The sequence below is a fragment of the Ipomoea triloba genome, chromosome 8 (assembly GCF_003576645.1).
Source record: "Ipomoea triloba cultivar NCNSP0323 chromosome 8, ASM357664v1".
NCBI classification, from domain to species: Eukaryota; Viridiplantae; Streptophyta; class Magnoliopsida; order Solanales; family Convolvulaceae; genus Ipomoea; species Ipomoea triloba.
This window is the reverse complement of record NC_044923.1, coordinates 11,235,892-11,246,562: the sequence shown is the minus strand read 5'-3', so window position 1 is coordinate 11,246,562 and position 10,671 is coordinate 11,235,892. Positions and strand designations below refer to the sequence as shown.

At 35.5% G+C, this 10,671-nt stretch overlaps 1 protein-coding gene across 1 annotated transcript; it reads right to left on the bottom strand.

The window, feature by feature from the left end:
- Positions 1 to 660: 660 nt before the first annotated feature.
- On the bottom strand, positions 661 to 1,595 carry LOC116026950. Its single transcript, XM_031268376.1, has 2 exons — positions 1,185 to 1,595; positions 661 to 1,077 (listed from the first exon to the last, which is right to left on the bottom strand). The coding sequence occupies exons 1-2, from the start codon at positions 1,593 to 1,595 to the stop codon at positions 661 to 663; spliced, it is 828 nt and encodes a 275-aa protein (XP_031124236.1).
- Positions 1,596 to 10,671: the final 9,076 nt, after the last annotated feature.

Here is a 10,671-nt window from a genome sequence, read left to right as displayed (position 1 = left end):
CACACATAGCTCAAATCATACTAATACTCTAGACTTAGGCACTCGATATTAACTGCTCAACCACAAAACTAGTTAAACAATGAATTCTTTTATGACCGCTCTAATTTTGTAAATATTGCACAACATTTATAAGTACGCTTTTAATAATGCCCATTTAATAATTTTGTTATTCTATAATTAGGTGTGCGAATGTCATTTGCACACCTTATTCACGATAATGGCACACTTTATTAATGTGTTTGGCATATGTTTCATACGCCACGACACACAATACTCTGTCAATGTGCACTACGGCATATGGTTTATATGTCACTGGCACACCATTTTATGTGATTATGCACAAATAGCACAAACCATACTATTATTTTACAATTAGGCACTAGATCTTAGCTGACCAACCACAAAACTAGTTAAATAATGAATTTTTTTATGACCCCTCTAATTTTGTAAATATTGCACAACATTTATAAGTTAACTTTTAATAATGGCCCAAATTAAATTTGTCAATCCACGAATGCAAATACCAACATCACTCTTAACAATAAATATAAATAGTTTTAGAATTATAAATAGATAAAGTAGTTTTCATCTACAGTCGCAAGTCATAACTCACTTGCTATTCTTTCCCCTTGTTCTTCATATTCTCCTTTGAATTTGGGTTCAGCAGGTAGTTACGAAAGTCGTGGTGTGCTGGTTGTTGATCACAATAACGGCATTGTCGCCCGTCTTGTTTTTTTTTTCTACCGCTTTTTCACGAGCACTCTTCAATCGCTTTCCGCTTCCTTTGTTTTTTGACATTTGTGGTGGCTTGACTGTTATGATACTGCTTGTTTGTGCCCCATAAAATGTTTCCAGTAACGCACTATTCTTGCTTTTGTCCTGTGCCTTTCCTTTGCTCTTCACCATTTTTTCTTTGTGTTCCAGCATAAAGGTCAGCATTTCTTGCATCTCTATTGTGTTTTCCTTCGATAGTGCCAAGTAGTTGTAGAACTCTTTACACAGTTTTGATGCTAGTTTGCTATTTTCTTCTTCTGTACTGCATCTGGCACTTACTCCTTTGCTTGTACTGCTTGTTTCCTGTACGCATGCATTTTTTTCCACCTGGGTAGTATGTACTTTGTTGGAATCATATCTGCGTCATTGTCCTTTAGCACTACAAAAGCGTGCCTACATAAAATCCCAACCCTGTTGAACTTGCCACATGAACACTCTACTTCCATATGTTCTCTTACGTATTTCACATTGAAAATCTTTGTGTGCCCTTCCTTGACTTTATACACATACTTCTCATCTGTTTGTTCCTTGCTTGTGATTTTGCATGAAAAGCACCCTTCGAATATCTCCGACTGCACATCATAAAACATGGTAATTGTGTATACAGAGGTTGACTGCTTCTCAATCATTAATGGTGTCTTTGTAGGTGGGAGTGATGCTTCACACTCTGCATCTAATCTTTCTTGCTTGTGACGTTGCAATTTAATCGCACTTTCAAATTGTGTGAAAAACTCTAGCAGTGTTCCGTGCTCATTGATACATGCCCCAAATACACTGTTCTCTGCCTCGGATCGTAAGGTTGTTCGCATTAGCCCACCCATATGTTGGGAAACTGTTTGGAAATAATTAGAAATATTACTACGAAAATAATATTTCTGGGAAAATAACAATGAGAAAAAACGAAAGGATAAACGGAAAGGGGGATAAACGGAAAGGGTTAACACGAGTCGAGCGAATCACTCTTTCCTTAAAACCTTATTTGCTACCTCCCAAAAGTGCTAGGAGCGTTGTAGCCTAGGTTTCCCAGGATAAAACGTGTTACGATTCACAGTTTGAGCACCCAAACTGATGAACCCAGTGAACTAGAGCAATAGGTATGAACATAGTTTAAGAAAGGAGTAGAAGCAGAGTTTCGAGAGAGAAAACAATTTGTTGTGTGTGTTTTCTTGTGTTGTTGTAGTTATATAAATCTCCTGCTTCCACCAACGAATATATATAGGGGTTGAAGATTAAATAGCAATTAATCATGGCATTAATATGATAATTAAATCAGATTTTTAACTCCTGTAACAACTGACCATTACTTGAGATTTAATTCAAAATTTAAAAATTAGAATTAATACGAAATTAATTCTGTAACAGATGAATTAAGTCTCTGAACGATCACAAACGAGAACACGAGGAGTAAACCCGAGGAGTGCCAGGGGGGCAAAGACTTAAGACCGAGCCCTCTTGGTCTCTAGTACTCTAAGTCCCCTCCTCAAGTAAGTCCTCTTGTGTTGGTCTCATGAGTAATGGTCAGTATGATGAAAGGCTTTGACTCATGAATGGAATTAATTGTTGAAGCAACTGGGCCCATTTCATGTGTTGGGCTACTGGAGTTAAAAGGAGAGTTTTAGGCTGAATGCAATAAGAAGAATAAAATCAGAATTGATCACTTGGGCTGAATATAATGAATGGGGACGTATGGATCTATGGTTCAGAATGGGCTTATGGAGGATAATAATGAGCTTGGGCCTCAATAGATTAGATAGGCCGAATGGGCCTTATGCTATTTTAGCAATTAATTTTTGTAGTCCTCTTGGACATTTATTTGATAGACTAGATGGTAGTCTTTTGAGATTTTAGGGCTTTGCCCCTTATGGTTTGTAGGCCTATGGCCCTTTTATGATTGTATGGTCTTTAGACCATTATTTTGAGCCTTAGGTCACTTTTGGGCCTAAGGCGTATGTAAGGCTTTGGCCTCTCGTTTTATTCAATAAATGCAGTGTTCGATTAAAAAAAAAGAAAAAAAAGTAAGTCGTCTTGTTACCAAGTCCTCTACTTGAGTCTTCTTGTTACCAAGTCTTAAGACCCGAATCCTTAAGTCCCGAAGACTTAAGACCGAGGACTTACCCCAAGTTCAGTAGCTATGTGTTGCAAAAATGTTACGAAAATTTGGCATAACTAAGCCCACACGGCTAGCCAATTTTCTGAACGACATTCGTGTCCGCACGTGCCGGCGCACACGAGTTCAAGCCTTTTCGAACTCATTTTGGGGTTTGATTTGCACACCCCCTGCGCACGAGAGAAAACCTCTATGCTATACAATTCACTAAGCCATAGAAAGGCTCTTGTATAAAAAGTGGTGCAAACCCACTTCCCAAATCAATGTGGGACAAAAGCTTGCTTCAAAGCTTTCCCACCATTTTTCCAACTCAAATAGGTCAACTTTGAGAACCAATTTCTCATTCACCCATTATCCGTTTTGTGCGTACCATATATCAATCTCTTCGTCTGACTACGAAGAACCCGAATCCACTTTGACCCGACCCAAATCGGAAGTGGACCCCACATATATTTGTACCACAAAATAGCCACTAAAATGCCATTTTATGCTATTTTTTCCAACACCATAAAAATGTCATTGAAGTATGCCTCTATCCAATTCGATCTCACATCAAACAGTTGGGTGAACCATTTGTTTTTTCGTAGCTGGTATTCTGCCATTATTGCGTGCCAATTGACCTCAAACTCTTCACGACCCAAAGTTTCATTCCACACCACTACATTTAGTTTTCTCCGGAATATTTCGTCCTTGGCTAGTTTCACTCCAACCTTTTCCCCCACTTTCGACATGATGTGCCACATACAAAAACGGTGACGTGTATCCGGGAAAACCTGGGGTATTACTTCCTTCATTGCTGGGTCTTGGTCTGTTATTATGCACGCAGGTGTGTGCCCCATACAACGCTTGAATGCATTCAGCAGCCACGCATAGGATGGTTTGTCTTCCTTTGAGATGAGTCCTGCTCCAAACGTCACGCACTTCTTGTTGTTATCAATCCAAGTAAATGGCAGGAATACCATATTGTACCTGCAAAATTCATTTGGAATTTTAATTTTTTATACATTGCATTCAATTATAACCTATTATGCACACAATATATCGTACATAGTCACAATGCATCACATAAATCAATATTAGCATAATATCCGGTCATTCACCTGTTCGTGCTGTATGTAGCATCGAAAGATACCATATCTCCAAATCTTTGGTAGTTTTCCTTGGCTATTGGGTCTGCCCAAAATAACATTCGTAGCTGTTGTTCTTCATCTGTATCGTATTCAAAGGTATATGTTGGAAACAGTAACTGTTTTTTCCTGTACTTGTCTATCACTGCTTGTGCATCAGCTTCATGTAGATATGCATTGACGTCTCTCTTGCAATTTCTAAAATCCACACAAGTCACACCCACTTTATAGAAACCACCTATTAATTCTGCGCATAGTTCAAATGCTTTAGATGTTCCTATGTTAGCTCTCGCACATGCTGATATGAATTCTTGGTGGCGAATATCAAACGAACGGTTTATCTTCAGGAACATTCTACTGGACTCTGAGCACAGGGAGTGGTTGTGTTTTTCTTCAAAAATATTTACTACGTAGACCCCATCCTTTCGTCGCCTAATGACACACCTAGCATTACACCCCACCCGGTTTGACACGCATCATCGTGCCTTTGTGTTTGGTGTGGCATCCTCACCTTTAGAATTGGTCCCATCATTAGTGCTCATTGTGTGTCCTTCCCGTGAATAAAGTAAATACCTAACTTCTACATATCCTTCTCTGTTCTTCCTCACTATGCTGCATCTTACATCAAATCCGGCTTCAACTGCATACTGTTTATAAAATGCCACACTTTCTTCTATTGATGCGAAATGTTGCCTGATGTACAGTTTTTTCGTTTCCACACAATCCGGGATAAAATAATTAGCCTCTCCTTGCCAACTATGTACACTGGATGACTCAATATTCCCTTCCTCTGCATCAGGTTGTACGTTTAAAATTTTCAGGCTTAGAATATATCAATAATTCACCTTGCACAATCAGTATTCACGCATCATAAAAGCACATGACTAAATAACATAACCAAGAACAATAAATCCAAACTTTATATTACTAAACCAAACATTATTTCTAAACATAAATCTATATGGAGCTGATAAAAAATACGATTCCAAATCAATAACCACTTCGAATACAACAAAACAAGCCATTTTACACCATTTTTTCCTGCCAACAAAATCTCACAGGTGGCACACAACACGTAAATTATGGGCACATATTACCCACATCAAATGCACACACTCTAGTCCATAAATCTCAAATACTCCACTATTCATAAACCAGTATTATGATATTCTATTACTATTCTTCCCCAATATTACAACAACAACACACAGCAGTTTCCAGCATTGTTTTGCCATTAAAAAACTCTTCCATATGGCACACACCACATCCATCTTCATTCAGTCCATATGCACACACCCAAGACCAAAAATCTCCAATAGTCATAACAAAAATTATGCTATGCTAAAACTTTTCTCCATCAATATTATCCCAACAAAATTTTTACTCATATAGTGCAAATATTTAAACCTAATAGTGCAACTATTCTAGCTTAACAGTTCACATAGTTTATCCTTAGAGTTCAGGGTACTAAACATGTTTTAGATTAGTTGTATGCTTATAGTGCACATTTTCTTGCCATATAGACCAAATTTTGGAGCCTAACAGTGCCCTTTCTTATGCCTATATGAAGTAAAATTGCATAGAACTCACATTTTTTTGATAATAACTTGTAGTGCATAATTTTTACCCGTATAGTGCAAATATTTAAACCTAATAGTGCAACTATTTCAACCTAAAAGTGCACATAGTTCATCCTTAGAGTTCAATGTTTTAACCATGGTTTAGGTTATTTTTATGCTTATAGTGCACATTTTCTTGCCATATAAAGCAAATTTCTGTGCCTAACAGTGCACTTTCTTATGCATATATGAAGTGAAATTGCATAGAACTCACAAAATTTTTTGATAATAACTTATAGTGCATGATTTTTACCGGCATAGTGCAAATATTTAAACCTAATAGTGCAAATATTTCAACCTAAAAGTGCACATAGTTAATCCTTAGAGTTCAGTTTATTAAACTTGTTTTAGATTAGTTGTATGCTTATAGTGCACATTTTTGTTCCATATAGAGCATATTTTTATGCCTACCAGTGCACATTCTTATTGCTATATCAAAATGGAATTGCATAGAACTCACATTTTTTTTTGATAATAACTTGTAGTGCATGATTTCTACTCATATAGTGCAAATATTTAAACCAAACAGTGCAAATATTTAAACCTAACAGTAAAATATTCATTCGTCTTTTTAAAATGTTGTAATTCATACTGTTTTGGCATTAAAAAATATGAAAATGGTCAATCCTCTTCCTATGAGTAGGGGATAAATCAGCTTGTTCCTACTTCCTACTGTCATGTCTCTTGTTATTTTCTAAGTAAGCATTACACGTGTGGTATTTTCTTAAACCTTTCTTTGATACATCGATTGCTAACTTCTTTTTCCCTTTCATACGCTTACCACTGCCCTTATTTTTTGCTTTTCTTGGTGGTGGAATAGAGATCTCGGAAGGCTTAGATGATTCAAAAAAAGACTCTATGACTGCATTCTTCCTATGAGTAGGGGATAAATCAGCTTGTTCTGCCATCAATATCAATTTTTGTTGTTTAATCACTTGTGCAAATTCAACCAATTTATCCATTTTTGCTTCTTCTGCTAGACCAATACAACACTGCATATCACCCCACAATTGTGCTAACAACACCTTCCTCTCATCCATTCCTGCACCTTGATAAAATGTGAGACCATCAATATGGAAGATAGGCTTTAAGGATGCATCCTTAGTCCATCGATTCAGCACATATTTCATAGAGATTTTATCAAAGTTCAAATCCTTAAAAAGCACAAAAGTGTGGCTACACAACAATCCAATTCTTCCAAACATCTTGCAACTACAAACAGCTTTCTTTTCAGTTACATTGTGCTCCATAGCAAACTTTCTATCACTGTCATCTTTGATCTCATAATATAATATGCCACCATCTTCTCGAACACTCAAAACTCGACAATTAAAACATGCTGCGCATATTTCCTTCTGAATATCATAGAAAATAGAGAGTGTGTATACAGTTGAAGCATGCTTTTCAATGGGCAAAGGTGTCTTCATTTCTGGGATGTTCCCCTCACTATCACTTGTAAGTTTTGCATGATTGTGTCTTTGAGAGTCCAAAGCACGCTCAAACTGCATATAAAACTGGACAAGACTAGAGAGAGGCGTAGTAAATCGACTAAAAACGCCATTTTCACCTTCTGAGCGTGATGTAGTCCTCAATAAACCAGCCATAGGATCGGAACATCTCTGAAATAGGCTGGTATCCAAAATCTTCGCAACTCAAACATTTGTACAAACCAGTTGTTATTGACTAAATCAAACTCTTCCATGATTGATTTCCATTCATTCTCGAATTCAAGAGGTTCTAAGTATGAGCTCCACACAACAGAGTTCAATTTCTTCCTAAAACTTTCATTCCTACTTAGCACAGAACCAACCTTTTCACCCACCTTGCACATAATGTGCCACATGCAAAAACGACGTCTAGCTTCATTAAATACTGCTAGAATTGCTTGTCTCATTGTTGGATCTTGATCAGTAACAATTACTTTTGGCTCTGCACCCATTGCTTTCTTAAAGTGTTCAAATAACCAAACATATGATGCAATGTCTTCTTCTGTTAACAATCCAGCTGCAAATGTAATGCTTTTCTTGTGGTTATCAATCCCGGTGAACGGTGTAAAAACCATGTCGTACCTACAAAATATAATATTTAAGTTATGACACATAAAATAAATGTTCAGGCAGTGATAAAATCGTGCTTTGGAAAACAACCGAAATTCTTTCTTGAAATTGGATCTGCCCAAAAAAACTTGCACAAGTGCTCATCTTCATCAATGTCATATACAAAATAAAATGCTTCACACACCTCCTTTTTCTTAAAAAAATTATTCACAATCATTTGTCCATCAGCACCTATTATATATGCTCTAATATCCCTATTGAAGTTCTTAAAGTCAACATTTGTTGCACCTACATTGAAAAAATCGCCGACCATCTCCTTGTACAAGTTAAATGATTTTGTTGGCCCAATATTTGCTCATGCACAATTTGCAATGAACTTTTGATGTCCCACATCAATGTTCCTATTGACCTTTAGAAACTGTTTTGCTAGGATTGATGACATACAGTGGTTATGTCTTTCCTCAAATTTTTTAACAACATAACGAAGACATCCTATGAATTTGAACACAATTCTGGCTTTGCAACCTGTCCTATTTAAGACTCTTCTCCTCTTTGTAGTTGAAGAGCTTGATGCTTCATCTACATTCAATGTAGAACTACCGGTAACATTCTTATACCCTTCTCTACTACAAAGAATGTACTTTTTCAGAATCACTTCATCCTTAGACTTCATAATAGAACTAGACCTTATATCAAAGCCAACTTTAGCAGCATAGTTCTTGTAAAAGGATACAGCAGCGTCTAAAGTACTGAATTTCATAACAATCTTAGGTTTGCTCCCATCTTCACAATTAGGAATCCAATATTCAGTTATCCCCAGTGATATATCCACACTATAACCATCTTCAATGTTACTGGAATTTGCATAAGAAGTATTCAAATTTGTGCCTGATGTGACGCCATTTGGAGATGATGCTAGAAATAGAAGATATAAAATATGGTGTGAATACAAAATGAAAAAATTCAAAGATATAAAATACTTTTATGCGCTATAGTGCATGTTTTTGTGCCATACAGAGTGAAAGTAAGTGCTTACCAGTGCTCATTCCTATGGACAATTAAGTAAAATTTCACAAAACACACTATTTTTTTTCATATATAGATACAGTGCATATTTTTCAACCGTATGGTGCAAATATTTGTGCCTAATAGTGCAAATATTTAAAACTAATAGTGCAACTATTTAACATAACAGTTCAAATAGTTCATGCTTAGAGTTGAAGGTATTAAGCATGGTTTAGGTTATTTATATGCTTAAAGTGCACATTTTCTTGCCATAAAAAGAACATTTTGTGTTTAAAAGTGCACATTCTTAAGTCTATTTCAAATGAAATTACATAGAACTCATAATTTTCTTGATAATAACATGCAGTGCAAGATTTTTACTCATATAGTGAAAATATTTAAACCTAACAGTGCAACTATTCTAACCTAATAATTCACATAGTTCATTCTTATAGTTGAAGGTATTAAGCATGGTATACGTTATTTTTATGCTTATAGTGATCATTTTCTTGCCATACAGAGCACATTTTTGTGCCTAAAAGTGCACTTTCTTTTGCCTATATGAAGTGAAGTTGCATAGAATTCACATTTTTTTATATAATAACATGTAGTGCAAGATTTTTACTCATATAGTGCAAATATTTAAACCTAATAGTACAACTATTCTAAACTAACAGTTCACATAGTTTATTCTTAGAGTTGAAGGTATTAAATATGGTTTAGGTTATTTTTATGCTTATAGTACAAATTTTCTTGCCATACAGAGCACATTTTTGTGCCTACCAGAGCACTTTCTTATGGCTATACCAATTGGAATTGCATAGACATTGCGGTGCATAATTTGCAACCATATAGTGCAAGTTTTTGTGCCTAGTAGTGCATATTTTCTTAATTAACAATACAAGTTGTTCAGTCATAGAGTTAGGCTATTATCCATCTTATGGCTTAGGTTTATGCTCTGTAGTGCATGTTTTTGTGCTATACAGAGTAGAAATTTGTCCCTAAAAGTGCACATTCTTGTGGCTAATCAACTACATTGTGATATTGCTATTTCATATCATTGAATATGTAAAGAATGAGAAAAGATTAAGCATTATAATTGATATGTTCATAACAACGAATTTGTAAACAATGTGCAAAAATTCATCAATATAACTGATTTTTATATTAATAACTGGATTAGAAGAAAATAGGATTGATATTACCTTCATTCATTGTGTTGATCGATCGACTTTGTGCAGATTGTGCGTAAAGAATGTGCATATTGATTATGCGAATTAGGTTGATTTGATCTTCGTTGCGTAAAGAATTGATTTGATCGAATGTAGGAAGAAAGTTTTGCATTGGAGGAAATCGCGTATGATCTATATGGCAGTTACCAATTACCGTTTATATATGTTAGTATAATTACCATAATAACCTTAATGAATGGCGCCTTTTATAATATGCTAAGCAATTTCAGACGTTGGATTAAATAAAATCTATGGCTCTAATTGCATCTCACTTCTCACCTGAGTAATACTATGCACATGAGCCCCTTCATATATATATATATATATATATATATATATATATATATATTTAGGGAAAATGGCATCTTTGGTCCCTGAGCTTTAACCAAGTTCCGACTCAGTCCCTGAGTTATGGCCGTATTCGAGTTTAGTCCCTCAGTTATGAACGAAGTGGCGCATTTGGTCCCCGACCGTTAAAACTAACGGAAAAATTTAAAAACTGTTAAAATTTGAGGGGTAAAATAGAAAATTCACATTTTATTCTCTTTCTTATATCAAAATCACTTTTACAACATTATTTTTCACTTCTTAACTTCTTATTTTCAATATTCTTTAATTTTAAAAGCATTTTAATAACTTTAGTATGACTTGTTATGAACCTGGCTCTTGTATAATAAATTTAAGACTTAGCACAAGCAAAGAACACTTGATCATTGTGTTTAGGCATATGAAAACACTATCCTAACAATT

Coding starts and splice junctions, on each gene's coding strand:
- LOC116026950 (XM_031268376.1), bottom strand. CDS start 1,595: ATGGGTGGGCTAATGCGAACAACCTTACGATCCGAGGCAGAGAACAGT. Junction 1,078..1,184: donor CATGTGGCAAGTTCAACAGG/GTTGGGATTTTA, acceptor GCATGCGTACAG/GAAACAAGCAGTACAAGCAA.